Source organism: Salvelinus fontinalis, chromosome 39, assembly GCF_029448725.1.
Source record: "Salvelinus fontinalis isolate EN_2023a chromosome 39, ASM2944872v1, whole genome shotgun sequence".
NCBI lineage: Eukaryota > Metazoa > Chordata > Actinopteri > Salmoniformes > Salmonidae > Salvelinus > Salvelinus fontinalis.
The window spans coordinates 21,862,190-21,880,443 of record NC_074703.1 but is presented as its reverse complement, the minus strand read 5'-3'; the positions used below and the strand labels follow the sequence as shown (position 1 = coordinate 21,880,443).

The following is an 18,254-nucleotide window of genomic DNA, read 5'->3' as shown; positions in this document are numbered from 1 at the left end:
TTCCATCCACAGTTTTTATGCGAGTAAAGTCATACCGTATATAAAAAACAAATATTATGACAGCTGTGATGGAAACAGGAAATTTCGGTCCATTTGATCGTTGGACATGGTGGGATCTTTTTGTGTCAGTAAAATGAATTATGCGAGAAATGGCGGTGAAAATGCCTTTATAGGCAAATATGGATATAATAACCATCATATTGAAATAAACTTGGAGTCATGTGATGATATGGTGTGTGGTCCTCCCACTACAACTCAGAAAATCATGCAGTTTATTATGCTACAGATTAAATAAGTTATGATGAACTTCACAGGGAGGTGAAAGTGCACGGCGATGTTGATGCTCCTTTCCAATAAATATTGAGGGTCTTATTCTGGTGACATATTGATCGATGCTTGACTGCCATTTGACAAAAACAAACATTTTCTCTCTTATCCATAATAAATCTCATCATGTAGGCTAGCCTATCCGCACAGCCTTCACGCACTGTATCTGCGAGCTGTTGGCAAGAGTGCACGTGTCAACACCAGAGTAGACACATTTGCTATTTAAAGCAACAGTTTCTGTGACAAATGCGATGGAAACACATTGAACTTTAGATTTGTATTCGGCATATGAAAACTTAAGCAAAAAAGTACATTTTGTGTGGACTATGTCATCACACACTGACTTTTATCTGCAACAAGTCGGTTTGCTGGAAACACCCCACTGGTGGGAAAAATTGCATATCTTCTTCATGTGGATTTTAGAATATTCACATGAAAATCTAGCTACAGAGGCATACATATTGTATCATATCCCCCCCCAAAATGCTATCCTAGCATGTCTTGGGGGTATGATCTTTGTGCCTCTAACTTTCTCACTCATCAAAATTCACAATTCATTCAGGATTATCCAGAATCATGGTAGCATCCACATTAACGTAGAAGTGTTCAGAAACATATTCTATTCTTATTTACAATAAAAGTGACTCAAAAATGACACAATACATTATTTACTATTGGGCAGAAAATATTCTGAAACACAACCTAAACAAATCACAAATGCATCCAATAAGTTTGTACAGTCACAAGCTTGATGTAGTCATTGCGTGCTAGGAATATGGGACCAAATAATAAACTTTTGGCTAAGTTTATTATGTGGGCTCGCGAGGGGCGCAGCTGTCTAAGGCACTGCATCTCAGTGCAAGAGGCCTCACTGCAGTCCCTGGTTTGAATCCAGACTGCATCACATCCGGCTGTGATTGGTAGTCCCATAGGGCTGTGCACAATTGGCCCAGCATGTTCGGGGTAGGCCGTCATTGTAAATAAGAATTTGTCCTTAACTGACTTGCCTAGTTAAATCTATATATTTTTTATATGTATACGTGAATTTGACCAAATACTTTTGGTTCCCTAAAATGGGGGGACTATGAAAAAAAAGTGCTGTATATTTTTATGGTTCACCCGATATGGATGGAAATACCCTCAAATTAAAGCTGACAGTCTGCACTTATAGTTATACTCATTGTATAATTTCAAATCCAAAGTGCTGGGGTAGAAAGCCAAAACAACAACAAAAAACTGTCACTGTTCAAATACTTTTGCACCTCACTGTAGCACCAGTCTGTGGGTGTCTGCTCTGCAAATGTAGCAGCATCACCCATACTCATGATCTACTGCTCAGAGCAGAAACCTTGTTCACTGTGTGTGAGTGTGAGTGTGTGTGTGTGTCTTTGTGTGTGTGAAAATCACCCAAGGGTCAGACAGAGCGAGAGCGAGAGAGATAGTGTCACCTCTGTCAGTCAAACACTTCTCTCCTCTTCAATGAGTCTTAGGGATGCTATGCCACAATGTGATTACTCTAGTGGCTGTTCTCCAAGAAGGCCACAGGGAGAAAAACAATGGTATGGAGTAGTCTGGATGAACCCCACAGTTTCTTCCAGATCAGACAGTCAAATTGTCATATTACTCATTACTGCCGATTATCAGCCCTCCTCCCATTACATAATTTAGCAGACGCTCTTGTCCAAATCAATTTATAATCAGTGCATTACACTAAGGTTGATTAAAAAGACATCACAATAGTGTAAAATTATCCTACTATACTTTTAGAAATTAAATGCTACTTAATATTAGTATTTAACAGTAGTTGACTGTAATTACATGGGATTGGTGCAAGCAGGTTAGATATTAGGCATTTGTATATTACAGAATATTTCGTTTTACTACCACTTGCAGTTATAGAGGCCTAAACAAAGCCAAACTGGCTGTGATTACAGAGCAAACCACTCAACTTAAAGGTTTTAAACCTCGCTGACATTTCGATCTGTCCCCTATAACCATACAAAAGTGTTAGGGCACTACTACTATATATAATTAAAATTGGTACATGATTCTTACTGATGGTTGCAACAAATAGCGCCACTTACAAGGCACGCTTCGAAATAGGTTAATGAGCCAGCAATTCTTTCCCCTCTCACAAAATGTGTCCACTGTGCACCGTAATTTACAGAATGCTACAGTAAATATACACCAAAACAGCAATACAGTACTTTGTTAAATTGTCATGTAAAAAAATTACAGCAATTGCTAACAGTGAATATGTAATCATATATTACAGCATACCAATAATATGTGGTGCTTTATATCACTTGCACTTGTAAAGGTCTTAACAAAGGCTTCTAAAGTGGCAGGGACTAAACACTCAAGCCATTAAAGATTTGAGTCTTGCTGCCACTCTGATATGTCCCTTATACACATTACATTGTTAGAGAACTACTACCACATTTCTGTTCAATTGGTACAACACTCTCACTAAAAGCGCAACAAATATAGCCTCTTACAAGGCACGCCTCAAAACATATTAATGAGGCAGAAACAACAATATCATGCACCCACAAAATGTTTTTGGCACTCAGAAAATACAGTATGGTACTGTATTCTGTGTGGTGCTATTGAATTAGAGCAAATTACTGGAAGCACAGTAGCCAGGAAGTTACTGTAGATTTGCAGATCAAAGATTTTAGATTAGAAAAAATATGGTATTGCTCTGTATTCTGTGGGGTACAGCATTCACACTAACGGGTACAACAAATATAGCCTCATACAAAGCACGCCACAAAATATGTTACAGAGGAGTAGCGGAATGCCATTGAGCCCCCACAATGCATTGCTCTTTACAGTACTGTAATATATAATTACAGTAGCTAACTACATTTTTTGTTAGAAATGTACAGCAATTTGTTAGTGTAAGCTTTCTAGATGGTGTCTGCCTAAGTATTCAGACCCCTTGACTTTTTCCACATCCACGTTACAGCCTTATTCTAAAATGTATTCAATCGTTTTTTTCTTCTCACAATACTCCATAATGACAAAGCAAAAACAGGTTTTTAGAAATCTTTGTTCATTTATTTAAAAACAGAATATCACATTTACGTAACTATTCAGACCCTTTACTCAGTAATTAGTTGAAGCACCTTTGGCAGCAATTACAGCATCGAGACTTCTTGGGTATGAAGCTACAAACTTGTCTTAATCGAATAAATATAGATGGGTGCCAGCCTCACCCATCTCTTTAAGGATTCACACCCATTCAGCATAGTTCACACCCTCTTAAGCCAGCCCCACCCATCTCTTTAAGGATTCACATGTGAGGTCATGTGATAAACAGTGAGTAGTGTAGTAAAGATTAAGACTAAAAGTGGTAAAAGTAGTAGCCTACAATAAGGGAAAATTACAGGTAAACAGAAATTGTCCGGATATAAATATTTTATAGTTATTAGATGACACTTACCCAGACACACTTGTCTAAATTGATGGGTCACGTGAAAGAAACGCTATCACCCCCAGCCACATCCAGTCGTGGAAAAAGTACTAAATTCTCATACTTGAGTAAAAGTAAATAAATAATTTCAAATTCCTTATATTAAACCAGACGGTACAATTTTTTGTTATTTTTATTGATGGGTAGCCAGGGGCACACTCCAACACGCTAGCCAGCGGCTCGCCGACCGTAAGCACACAGCCAAGACAACACAGGAGTGGCTTCTGAAAATAGCTGTGCAGCAACGCTCCCCATCCAACCTGACAGCGCTTGAGAGGATCTGCAGAGAAGAATGGGAGAAACTCCCCAAATACAGGTGTGCCAAGTTTGTAGCTTCATACCCAAGAAGTCTCGATGCGGTAATCACTGCCAAAGGTGCTTCAACTAATTACTGAGTAACGGGTCTGAATACTTATGTAAATGTGATATTATTTTTTTAATAAATTAACTTCTCTGGGATTAGTGGGACGCTAACATCCCACTTGGCCAAAAGCCAGTAAAAATGCAGCGCGCCATAATTTACAAACAAAGCATTTGTGTTTAGTGAGTCTGCCAGATCAGATGCAGTAGAGATGACCAGGGATGTTCTCTTGATAAGTGTGTGAATTTGACAATTTTCCTGTCAAAATGTATACGAGTACTTTTGGGTGTAAGGGAAAATGTATAGAGTAAAGAGTACATTATTATATTTTGGAATGTAGTGAAGTAAAAGTTGCCAAAAGTATAAATAGTAAAGTAATGTACAGATATCCCCCAAAAAATACTTAAGTAGTACTTTAAAGTATTTTCACTGAAGTACTTTACACCACTTCCCAAATGCATTCACACCAAACATTAGCATACTTTGGATACGGTTACACATGCACTTATCACATAGTATTCCATACATAAGTTAACTTCACAAGTCCAAGACACCAGATGAAAGATACACATCTTGTGAATCCAGCCATCATTTCCGATTTTTAAAATGTTTTACAGGGAAAACACAATATGTATTTCTATTAGCTAACCACGATAGCAAAAGACCCAACCGCATATTTTCACAATTTTTTTACTGCATAGGTAGCTATCACAAATTCGACCAAATAAAGATATAAATAGTCACTAACCAAGAAACAACTTCATCAGATGATAGTCTGATAACATGAGGACAGAGGGCGTTGAGGACAGAGGGCGCTGTTTTCACTTTGGGGGAAAATCGTGCCCAATTTAAACGGCCTCGTACTCAATTCTTGCTCGTACAATATGCATATTATTATTACTATTGGATAGAAAACACTCTCTAGTTTCTAAAACCGTTTGAATTATATCTGTGAGTAAAACAGAACTCCTTTTGCAGAAAACTTCCTGACAGGAAGTGGAAAATCTGAAATCGAAGCACTGTTCTAGGGGCTGCCTATTAAAGTCCTTGATATTTATTAGTTTAGATGCACTTCATACGTCTTCCACTAGATGTCGACAAGCAGTGAGAGAAGAAATTGAGTGTGTAACTTGATCTTGGCTCGAATAATAGCTCGTGTCAGCAATGACATCCGGTTTGGAGCGAGCGGTCGCATTTGCATTCGCTCTGCAGGTAGTATAACTTTTCATTACATTTCATTACATTTCATTATAGTACAACGGTTTAATTTGTCTAACCTTAGCAATTTCTTCTTAGCTAGCTACTTAGCCGTCTGTGTATAAAAGATAATTGCGTAATTATCGTATCTCGTCGCCTATCGTAGTCCACACTGCTATCTGCCCAGCAGCTAGCAAACGTCCACCGTCTACCGAATAGTAGTATAACTTTTCATTACATTTCATTATAGTACAACGGTCTGATTTTCATTTTCATTACAGTACAACGGTTTGATTTGTTTGATCTTAGCTAGCTACATAGCCGTCTTTGCATCAAACATAATTGTGTAGTTATTGAGGTTCGCCAGCCAGCTATTTTCGCCCTAACGTAACGCAACGTAGCCAACACTGCTAGCTAGCCAGCTTGCCACCGAATAGCAGCATTGTAGAAACGAGTGCATTACAACGGAACGACTTGATCAGTGTAGTGTTGGCTGACTACACAGTTGTCTTTGCTATCTTTGATTTGTATTTGCTCGATCTTAGCTAGCTACTTAGCTGGCTACATAGCCGTCTTTGTATCGGTGATAATTGTGTAGTTATCAAGGTTCGCTGAGGTTCGCTAGCCAGGTATTCTCGCCCTAACGTAACGTAACGTAACGTAGTCAACCCTGCTAGCTAGCCAGCTAGCCACCGATTAGCAGCACTGTAGAAACGATCACATTACAACGGAACGACTTGACTTGTGTAGTGTTAGCTAGCTACATAGTTCTCTTTGCTATCTTTGTATCTAAGATAATTGTGTAGCTTTGAGTAATTATCGGTTAGCTAGCCAGCTATTTTTCGCCTGCCGCGCTGCCGTCCTCCTACCTAGCCAACACTGCTAGCTAGCCAACTTCTACCGAACAGCAGCACTGTAGAAACTTACATTACAACGGAACGACTTGATTAGCGTAGTGTTAGCTAGTTGTCTTTGCTGTCCTTGTATCCATGATAATTGTGTAGTTTAGAGAAATTTAGTGAAATTGTCGAGGTTACCTAGCCAGCTTCACTTTCAACAACGTAGCCACTGCTAGCCAGGCTACTTCACCAGCCAGCAGTACTATATCATTTTAGTCAATAAGATCTTGTATTTTATTTTTATTTTTTTGCAACGTAAGCTTAACTTTCTGAACATTCGAGACGTGTAGCCCACTTGTCATTCTAATCTCCTTTGCATTAGCGTAGCCTCTTCTGTAGCCTGTCAACTATGTGTCTGTCTATCCCTGTTCTCTCCTCTCTGCACAGACCATACAAACGCTTCACACCGCGTGGCCGCGCCCACCCTAACCTGGTGGTCCCAGCCCGCACGACCCACGTGGAGTTCCAGGTCTCCGGTAGCCTCTGGAACTGCCGATCTGCGGCCAACAAGGCAGAGCTCATCTCAGCCTATGCGTCCCTCCAGTCCCTCGACTTCTTGGCACTGACGGAAACATGGCTCACCACAGATAACACTGCTACTCCTACTGCTCTCTCTTCGTCTGCCCACGTGTTCTCGCACACCCCGAGACCTTCTGGTCAGCGGGGTGGTGGCACCGGGATCCTCATCTCTCCCAAGTGGTCATTCTCTCTTTCTCCCCTTACCCATCTGTCTATCGCCTCCTTTGAATTCCATGCTGTCACAGTTACCAGCCCTTTCAAGCTTAACATCCTTATCATTTATCGCCCTCCAGGTTCCCTTGGAGAGTTCATCAATGAGCTTGATGCCTTGATAAGCTCCTTTCCTGAGGACGGCTCACCTCTCACAGTTCTGGGTGACTTTAACCTCCCCATGTCTACCTTTGACTCATTCCTCTCTGCCTCCTTCTTTCCACTCCTCTCCTCTTTTGACCTCACCCTCTCACCTTCCCCCCCTACTCACAAGGCAGGCAATACGCTTGACCTCATCTTTACTAGATGCTGTTCTTCCACTAACCTCATTGCAACTCCCCTCCAAGTCTCCGACCACTACCTTGTATCCTTTTCCCTCTCGCTCTCATCCAGCACTTCCCACACTGCCCCTACTCGGATGGTATCGCGCCGTCCCAACCTCCGCTCTCTCTCCCCCGCTACTCTCTCCTCTTCCATCCTATCATCTCTTCCCTCTGCCCAAACCTTCTCCAACCTATCTCCTGATTCTGCCTCCTCAACCCTCCTCTCCTCCCTTTCTGCATCCTTTGACTCTCTATGTCCCCTATCCTCCAGGCCGGCTCGGTCCTCCCCTCCCGCTCCGTGGCTCGACGACTCATTGCGAGCTCACAGAACAGGGCTCCGGGCAGCCGAGCGGAAATGGAGGAAAACTCGCCTCCCTGCGGACCTGGCATCCTTTCACTCCCTCCTCTCTACATTTTCCTCTTCTGTCTCTGCTGCTAAAGCCACTTTCTACCACTCTAAATTCCAAGCATCTGCCTCTAACCCTAGGAAGCTCTTTGCCACCTTCTCCTCCCTCCTGAATCCTCCTCCCCCTCCCCCCCCCTCCTCCCTCTCTGCAGACGACTTCGTCAACCATTTTGAAAAGAAGGTCGACGACATCCGATCCTCGTTTGCTAAGTCAAACGACACCGCTGGTTCTGCTCACACTGCCCAACCCTGTGCTTTGACCTCTTTCTCCCCTCTCTCTCCAGATGAAATCTCGCGTCTTGTGACGGCCGGCCGCCCAACAACCTGCCCGCTTGACCCTATCCCCTCCTCTCTTCTCCAGACCATTTCCGGAGACCTTCTACCTTACCTCACCTCGCTCATCAACTCATCCTTGACCGCTGGCTACGTCCCTTCCGTCTTCAAGAGAGCGAGAGTTGCACCCCTTCTGAAAAAACCTACACTCGATCCCTCCGATGTCAACAACTACAGACCAGTATCCCTTCTTTCTTTTCTCTCCAAAACTCTTGAACGTGCCGTCCTTGGCCAGCTCTCCTGCTATCTCTCTCAGAATGACCTTCTTGATCCAAATCAGTCAGGTTTCAAGACTAGTCACTCAACTGAGACTGCTCTTCTGTGTATCACGGAGGCGCTCCGCACTGCTAAAGCTAACTCTCTCTCCTCTGCTCTCATCCTTCTAGACCTATCGGCTGCCTTCGATACTGTGAACCATCAGATCCTCCTCTCCACCCTCTCCGAGTTGGGCATCTCCGGCGCGGCCCACGCTTGGATTGCGTCCTACCTGACAGGTCGCTCCTACCAGGTGGCGTGGCGAGAATCTGTCTCCTCACCACGCCCTCTCACCACTGGTGTCCCCCAGGGCTCTGTTCTAGGCCCTCTCCTATTCTCGCTATACACCAAGTCACTTGGCTCTGTCATAACCTCACATGGTCTCTCCTATCATTGCTATGCAGACGACACACAATTAATCTTCTCCTTTCCCCCTTCTGATGACCAGGTGGCGAATCGCATCTCTGCATGTCTGGCAGACATATCAGTGTGGATGACGGATCACCACCTCAAGCTGAACCTCGGCAAGACGGAGCTGCTCTTCCTCCCGGGGAAGGACTGTCCGTTCCATGATCTCGCCATCACGGTTGACAACTCCATTGTGTCCTCCTCCCAGAGCGCTAAGAACCTTGGCGTGATCCTGGACAACACCCTGTCGTTCTCCACCAACATCAAGGCGGTGGCCCGTTCCTGTAGGTTCATGCTCTACAACATCCGCAGAGTACGACCCTGCCTCACACAGGAAGCGGCGCAGGTCCTAATCCAGGCACTTGTCATCTCCCGTCTGGATTACTGCAACTCGCTGTTGGCTGGGCTCCCTGCCTGTGCCATTAAACCCCTACAACTCATCCAGAACGCCGCAGCCCGTCTGGTGTTCAACCTTCCCAAGTTCTCTCACGTCACCCCGCTCCTCCGCTCTCTCCACTGGCTTCCAGTTGAAGCTCGCATCCGCTACAAGACCATGGTGCTTGCCTACGGAGCTGTGAGGGGAACGGCACCTCAGTACCTTCAGGCTCTGATCAGGCCCTACACCCAAACAAGGGCACTGCGTTCATCCACCTCTGGCCTGCTCGCCTCCCTACCACTGAGGAAGTACAGTTCCCGCTCAGCCCAGTCAAAACTGTTCGCTGCTCTGGCACCCCAATGGTGGAACAAACTCCCTCACGACGCCAGGACAGCGGAGTCAATCACCACCTTCCGGAGACACCTGAAACCCCACCTCTTCAAGGAATACCTAGGATAGGATAAAGCAATCCTTCTGCCCCCCCCCCCCCCCCCTTAAAAGATCTAGATGCACTATTGTAAAGTGGCTGTTCCACTGGATGTCATTAGGTGAATGCACCAATTTGTAAGTCGCTCTGGATAAGAGCGTCTGCTAAATGACTTAAATGTAAATGTAATGTAAATGTGTCACCAGTTTCCTGTTTTCTGGAGAGCGCGAGAAGGGACCTGGATTTGCCTTCTGATAAGCTGTCGTTATGGACGACTAAGATCTCCGGCTTTGATTTTATTTGATACATGTGACAATATCATCGTAAAGTATGTTTTTTCAATATAGTTTAATCAGATTATTGAAATTGTTTCGGGAGTTTTGCCGTGTTCCGTTCTCTGAGTTTGTTGACGATGGAGAGATTCGCGCCACTTGGCAAGTGTGCTTGCTAAATCGAGAGGGAAAAAGGCCGTTCTAAAACCAAACAACGATTGTTCTGGACAAACCCCTTGTACAACATTCTGATGGAAGATCAGCAAAAGTAGGACCCATTTTATGATGTTATTTCATATATCTGTCGTACATGTGAAATAGTCGTTTGCGCCCAGAGTTTGGGCACTCTCTCACTCTCTCGTTATTTTTAGAATTCTAACACGGCGATTGCATTAAGAACTAGTGTATCTATCATTTCCTATACAACATGTATTTTTTTGTTATGTTTATGAATAGTTATTTGGTCAGAATATGTGTGTCAGAAAAAGTGTCAGAAAAATATCCCGACGTTGTGGGAAAAAGATGCTACGTTAGCACAATGTATAACCACTGATTTCAGCTCTAAATATGCACATTTTCGAACAAAACATAAGTGTATGTATAACCTGATGTTATAGGACTGTCATCTGATGAAGCTTATCAAGGTTAGTCAAAAATTATATATCTTTTGCTGGTTTATTGGCTATTACTAACGTGCCTATTGCTATCGCTAACGTGCCTTGATGAATGAATGCGGTAGGCTATTGTAGTAAGCTAATATAATGCTATATTGTGTTTTCGCTGTAAAACACTTTAAAAAAATCGGAAATATTGGCTGGATTCACAAGATGTTTGTCTTTAATTTGCTGTACACCATCGATTTTTCAGAAATGTTTTGTGATGAGTATTTAGGTATTTGACGTTGGTGTCTGTAATTACTCTGGCTGCTTCGGTCCTATTTGTGACGGTAGCTGTGATGGTAGCTGCAATGTAAAACTGATTTATACCTCAAATATGCACATTTTTCGAACAAAACATAGATTTATTGTATAACATGTTATAAGACTGTCATCTGATAAAGTTGTTTCTTGGTTAGTTTGGTTGGTTCTTGGTTAGTTAAGTTGGCTTTGTGCATGCTACCTGTGCTGTGAAAAATGTCTGTCCTTTTTTGTATTTGGTGGTGAGCTAACATAAATATATGTGGTGTTTTCGCTGTAAAACATTTAAAAAATTGGACATGTTGACTGGATTCACAAGATGTGTATCTTTCATTTGCTGTATTGGACTTGTTAATGTGTGAAAGTTAAACATTTCTAAAAAATATCTTTTGAATTTCGCACTCTGCCTTTTCAGTGGAATGTGGGAGGAATTCCGCTAGCGGAACGCCAGAGCCAGACACGTTAATGCATAGTTTGGAGCTGTGCTTTTGGTTATTGTCCTGTGGTAGGAGGAAATTGGCTCCAAATAAGCGCTGTCCACAGGGTATAGCATGGTGTTGCAAAATGGAGTGATAGCCATCCTTCTTCAAGATCCCTTTTACCCTGTACAAATCTCCCACTTTACCAGCACCAAAGCACCCCCAGACCATCACATTGCCTCCACCATGCTTGGCAGATGGCGTCAAGCACTCCTCCAGCATCTTTTCACTTTTTCTGCATCTCACGAATGTTCTTCTCTATGATCCGAACACCTCAAACTTAGATTTGTTCTGTCCATAACACTTTTTTCCAATCTTCTTCTGTCCAGTGTCTGTGTTCTTTTGCCCATCTTAATCTTTTCTTTTTATCGGCCAGTCTGAGATATGGCTTGTGCTGCTCTGTGAAGGGAGTAGTACACAGCGTTGTACAAGATTTTCAATTTCTTGGCAATTTCTGGAATAGCCTTCAATTCTCAGAACAAGAATTGACTGACGAGTTTCAGAAGAAAGTTATTTGTTTCTGGCCATTTTGAGCCTGTAATCGAACCCACAGATGCTGACGCTCCAGATACTCAACTAGTCTAAAGAAGGACAGTTTTACAGCTTCTTTAAATCAGAACAACAGTTTTCAGCTATGCTAACATAATTTCAAAAGGGTTATCTAATGATCAATTAGCCTTTTAAAATGATAAACTTGGATTAGCTAACACAATTTGCCATTTAAACACAGGAGTGATGGTTGCTTATAATGGCCCTCTATAAGCCTATTTAGATATTCCATAACAAATCTGCCGTTTCCAGCTACAATAGTCATTTACAACATTAACAGTGTCTACACTGTATTTCTGATCAATTTGATGTTATTTTAATGGACAAAAAATAGCTTTTCTTTCAAAACCAACAACATTTCTAAATGACACCAAAGTTTTGAACGGTAGTGTATTTACAGTTGAAGTCGGAAGTTTACGTACACCTTAGCCAAATACATTTAAACTCTGTTTTTTACAATTCCTGACATTCAATCCAAGTAAAAGTTCCCTGTCATAGGTCAGTTAGGATCACCACTTTATTTTAAGAATGTGAAATGTCAGAATAATAGTAGAGAGAATGATTTTCACACACTTTTTTTGAGGTAAGGGCTTTGTGATGGCCACTCCAATACCTTGACTTTGTTGTCCTTAAGCCATTTTGCCACAACTTTGGAAGTATGCTTGGGGTCATTGTCCATTTGGAAGACCCATTTGCGACCAAGCTTAAACTTCCTGACTGATGTCTTGAGATGTTGCTTCAATATATCCACATAATTTTCCTATCTTATGATGCCATCTATTTTGTGAAGTGCACCAGTCCCTCCTGCAGCAAAGCACCCCCACAACATGATGCTGCCACCCCCGCGCTTCACGGTTGGGATGGTGTTCTTCGGCTTGCAAGCCTCTCCCTTTTTCCTCCAAGTACAATGATGCTCATTATGCCCAAACAGTTCTATTATTGCTTCATCAGACCAGAGGACATTTCTCCAAAAAGTACGATCTTTGTCCCCATGTGCAGTTGCAAACCGTAGTCTGGCTTTTTTATGGCGGATTTGGAGCAGTGGCATCTTCCTTGCTGAGCGGGCTTTCAAGTTATGTCGATATAGGACTTGTTTTACTGTGGATATAGATACTTTTTTACCTGTTTCCTCCAGCATCTTCACAAGGTCCTTTGCTGTTGTTCTGGGATTGATTTGCACTTTTCGCACCAAAGTACGTTCATCGCTAAGCGACAGAATGCGTCTCCTTCCTGAGCGGTATGACGGCTGAGTGATCCCATGGTGTTTATACTTGCGTACTATTGTTTGAACAGATGAACGTGGTACCTTCAGGCATTTGGAAATCGCTCCCAAGGATGAACCAGACTTGTGGAGGTCTACAATTTTTTTTCTGAGGTCTTGCCTGATTTCTTTTGATTTGCCCATGATGTCCAGCAAAGAGGGACTGAGTTTGAAGTTAGGCCTTGAAATACATCCACAGGTACACCTCTAATTGACTCAAATGATGTCAATTAGCCTATCAGAAGCTTCTAAAGCCATGACATCATTTTCTGGAATTTTCCAAGCTGTTTAAAGGCACAGTCAATTTAGTGTATGTAAACTTCTGAAATAATCTGTCTGTAAACAATTGTTGGAAAAATTACCTGTGTCATGCACAAAGTAGATGTCCTAACCGACTTGCCAAAACTATAGTTTGTTAACAAGAAATTTGTGGAGTGGTTGAAAAACGAGTTTTAATGACTCCAACCTAAGTGTATGTAAACTTCCGACTTCAACTACACTGCTCAAAAAAATAAAGGGAACACTTAAACAACACAATGTAACTCCAAGTCAATCACACTTCTGTGAAATTAAACTGTCCACTTAGGAAGCAACACTGATTGACAATAAATTTCACATGCTGTTGTGCAAATGGAATAGACAACAGGTGGATATTATAGGCACTTAGCAAGACACCCCCAATAAAGGAGTGGTTCTGCAGGTGGTGACCACAGACCACTTCTCAGTTCCTATGCTTCCTGGCTGATGTTTTGGTCACTTTTGAATGCTGGCGGTGCTTTCACTCTAGTGGTAGCATGAGACGGAGTCTACAACCCACACAAGTGGCTCAGGTAGTGCAGCTCATCCAGGATGGCACATCAATGCGAGCTGTGGCAAGAAGGTTTGCTGTGTCTGTCAGCGTAGTGTCCAGAGCATGGAGGCGCTACCAGGAGACAGGCCAGTACATCAGGAGACGTGGAAGAGGCCGTAGGAGAGCAACAACCCAGCAGCAGGACCGCTACCCCCGCCTTTGTGCAAGGAGGAGCAGTAGGAGCACTGCCAGAGCCCTGCAAAATGACCTCCAGCAGGCCACAAATGTGCATGTGTCTGCTAAAAAGGTCAGCAACAGACTCCATGAGGGTGGTATGAGGGTCCGACGTCCACAGGTGGGGGTTGTGCTTACAGCCCAACACCGTGCAGGACGTTTGGCATTTGCCAGAGAACACCAAGATTGGCAAATTCGCCACTGGCGCCCTGTGCTCTTCACAGATGAAAGCAGGTTCACACTGAGCACATGTGACAGACGTGACAGAGTCTGGAGACGCTGTGGAGAACGTTCTGCTGCCTGCAACATCCTCCAGCATGACCGGTTTGGCGGTGGGTCAGTCATGGTGTGGGGTGGCATTTCTTTGGGGGGCCGCACAGCCCTCCATGTGCTCGCCAGAGGTAGCCTGACTGCCATTAGGTACCGAGATGAGATCCTCAGACCCCTTGTGAGACAATATGCTGGTGCAGTTGGCCCTGAGTTCCTCCTGATGCAAGACAATGCTAGACCTCATGTGGCTGGAGTGTGTCAGCAGTTCCTGCAAGAGGAAGGCATTGATGCTATGGACTGGCCCGCCCGTTCCCCAGACCTGAATCCAATTGAGCACATCTGGGACATCATGTCTCGCTCCATCCACCAACGCCACGTTGCACCACAGACTGTCCAGGAGTTGGCGGATGCTTTAGTCCAGGTCTGGGAGGAGATCCCTCAGGAGACCATCCGCCACCTCATCGGGAGCATTCCCAGGCGTTGTAGGGAGGTCATACAGGCACGTGGAGGCCACACACACTACTGAGCCTCATTTTGACTTGTTTTAAGGACATTACATCAAAGTTGGATCAGCCTGTAGTGTGGTTTTCCACTTTAATTTTGAGTGTGACTCCAAATCCAGACCTCCATGGGTTGATCAATTTGATTTCCATTGATACATTTTGTGTGATTTTGTTGTCAGCATATTCAACTATGTAAAGAAAAAATTATTTAATAAGAATATTTCCTTCATTCAGATCTAGGATGTTTTATTTTAGTGTTCCCTTTATTTTTTTGAGCAGTGTATATATACATATTTTTTTTTTTTTGCTAAAAATGTGGGGCTCAATGACGGGTCGCCACTGCATAGGAGATTTGATGATGATGCTCCTGTTTTCTTTGCGCCTTGCGGTAACTCTCCATGGTTCTAAATCAATAGATGTTTCGTAGTCTGAAAATTTCAGAAATATGAACTTGCTTGCCCATTCTGTAGGTCCTGTAACTGTTTGTTGCATGCAATATGGTTGGTGGATTTCACCAACCAGAGGTTGCTCTCCAGTTTTGTGATGAAACAAAGGTGTGGTTGAATTTATTCTGCCACTGTGTCTTCTTCTTGTCTTTTTTATTTAACTAGGCAAGTCAGTTAAGAACACATTTTAATTTACAATGACAGCTTAACCCGGCCAAACCCGGACGACGCTCTGCTAATTGTGCGCCCCCCTATGGGACTCCTAATCACGGCCAGATGTGATACAGTCAGTCTGGATTCAAACCAGGGACTGTAGTGACGCCTCTTGCACTGAGATGCAGTGCCTTAGACCACTGCGCCACTCGCGAGCCCAATGTAATAAATATATATAAAATAGGTTATAACAGGTTATAAAGCAAACAATGCAATTGTCACAACACATAGGTTGTAACCAAATTATGGCTATTTTTGGGGGTTTGGCTACCCCAGTGATTTTACTCACACACCGCTACTGATAAAGACCCAGCTCCTAGGGCTGATGAGAGCTAGCCCCCTTTCCTGAAGTGGAAAACTGCTGCATATTGGATGATGTAACTGAGTGAGCTCTGATGGAATTTCGCCCTGTTGATGTTGACTTGCGGAGAACAGGTGATGAATGGGAGAATGAAACATGTAAGGCCATTAAAATCAGCATAATAGTGTGCAGTATAAAACAACCGCATATAGACAAAGGATTAGCCTATTTCAATGAGCTGTTATGGCAAAAATGTTGCTATTATCCCACATTTAAGTTAGGACTTCAGGATTGTTTTCGTTTCCAATAAATGCATGGGTCCTACACAAGGAATTTCTATTTGGCCTACATCTATCTACAGATGAGCAGGCTACATTGGAAGGTTTATTCTCGTGCGTCTGAGCTGAGCTGTGCGTGGGAGCAGGCAGGCAAGGAGCTGTCAGTGGCACGCAAACTCCATGGCCATAAATAACATTCCCAGATGCTATCTTCTCTCCTTCTCTCCATCCTCATACATGCACACACACTCTCTCTCTCTCTGTTTCATGCGAATAACATATTGGACTGTGACACACAACACAAATCTATGATAGAATGAAACATGTAGGCTATTGCCTAGTAAGTGGCACGCATTTGAATCTAGTTCCAAAACCGTTATCTGTAAAAGGCAGCGGATGCTGAGGCAGAGAGATGGGCTATGGGTGCAGCCTTGCAATGAAACTAAAGAAAGGGTTGACAAATCTTGGAAGATGGACGTATCTATAGGCTACATCAGTTTAGGCTACTGTACTTACTCTGCGTACCCAGTGGCCCACGGCAATCTCTTCGTCTCTTTGAGGATGAGAATCGGCCGCCCTATGTGATCTGCGGAGCATTCGATTTCATCCTGGGTCAGTCCTAGGAACTCAGGTCTCGTGTAGGGGAATTTCAGCGGCAGTTCTGATCCGGAAGAGTCACCTTCGGCGCCACCAGCCACAACGCCTCCCATGAAATTGGCCACCGCAGATTTAACCCGAGTGAGCATGTTCGTGCCGCGTCGTGGGTCAGTGCTGTGCGGTGCGCCAGCGCGGCTCCCCTTTCCCGAATTTCCCCCCAGCTCGGCGACACGTTTCGACGACAGCGCGATGGATGAAAAAAATACCTCCTCCGATTCAGGATTTTATTCAAAGCCGCTGGAGAGAGAGCTAAAGCCCTCTTGTGGACGCGGAAATACACTCGCGATTAACAGAGTCATGTGATTTTAGCCAATCAAGCTGCTGGATTTGGTCGCCAGGGCCACCGCACGAGCACTGAGCTATAGGGTTGATTAACAGTTGGGGGTCAAAGGTATCACTTATCCTGGGATCTTGAGCATTGTAGACAAAGTCTACAATCTGTCAGGGACAACCCCTGGACTTACACGCATCTTGGAGTTTCCCCAGAGGTGTGTGTTATCAGGGGGCAACTTTTGTTTAGGAAGTGGGGGGGGTGGGGGGGACATTTATATATATATATATCTTTTTTGATTTATAAATGTTTTATCCAGTCAGATAAACACTTCAAAACACCCTACCTGACCGTTCTGAGGGTCTTGAAATGTAACATCCAAACAAAATCTTGGCCCATATTTAAACTATTTTTGCAATACAAAATTCTCCAGACCTCCAAGGTCCGTGTACGTTTTGTTATTTTAATTACCGAGTCAAAAAAGGGAAAGGAAAAACAGAAAACAGCTCATTTTCGTTTTTGTTGCTGAATTTCAAAAATGAAAATCAGATAGGACTTGTTTTCTCATTTATATTATTGAAATTGGTTGGACATGGAATATTTGTTCCATTTGTTTTTCTATCTTGAATATTCACGGGGCTTAGGGTGTGTGTTTACAGTCTGGGTTGGCAGCACAAACAAATGATTAGACTGTGTGAGTGTGACAGGAAGATAAAAATACTTATGTTAGCTAAGATGCAGACCTTAATATTAAGTTAGCATGCCAATATAATAAACTCAACAACAGCTGAACAAAGTTGGTGTCATGGATCCCTCTGGACCTTTCATTGTGCACACCTGGCCCCTATTCCCACTGATTAGCATGTTATATATGTGCTCTGTTCCCTCTGTCGGTTATTGTTCCCATGTCTGTTGGTGGTGTGAGTACCTAGACGTTGGTTCAGCTGTTATGCTGTGTGCTATATATATTGTGTATTATGGGTATCGTCCCATGGCGTTCAACGAGGTTTACCCTCACTCTTTTGTTTGGGTACAGCCCAGTGTTATTGTATACGTGTTTGTTTTGGGTATATTAAAAACCCCTATTGTGTATTCCTGTGTCTGTCTCCAAAATTCTTTATACCAGCGTGACAGTTGGCTTGCACTAGCTAGCAGGCTGCTATCTGACCCACCTGCTTACTGACTATAGACATGCTAGCTAGTGGAAGTAAGTTAGTCCCTCAACCTGCTACAAGATGATGCCCGGCCAGAGCTACCTGCTGCAGAAAGGACAGATTTCTCCATAACTTTCTGA

General features: G+C 43.3%; 1 protein-coding gene across 1 annotated transcript in view; it reads right to left on the bottom strand.

Annotated features, from left to right (window-relative positions):
* LOC129838501 (protein phosphatase 1H-like) overlaps nt 1–17,040 on the bottom strand; it is a 60,036-nt gene extending 42,996 nt beyond the window's left edge. The window contains exon 1 of the mRNA XM_055905498.1: nt 16,549–17,040. Within this exon, the coding sequence (XP_055761473.1) occupies nt 16,549–16,778 (230 nt within the window). The 5' untranslated portion in view covers nt 16,779–17,040. The remainder of the gene's footprint in view (nt 1–16,548) is intronic.
* Nucleotides 17,041–18,254: the final 1,214 nt, after the last annotated feature.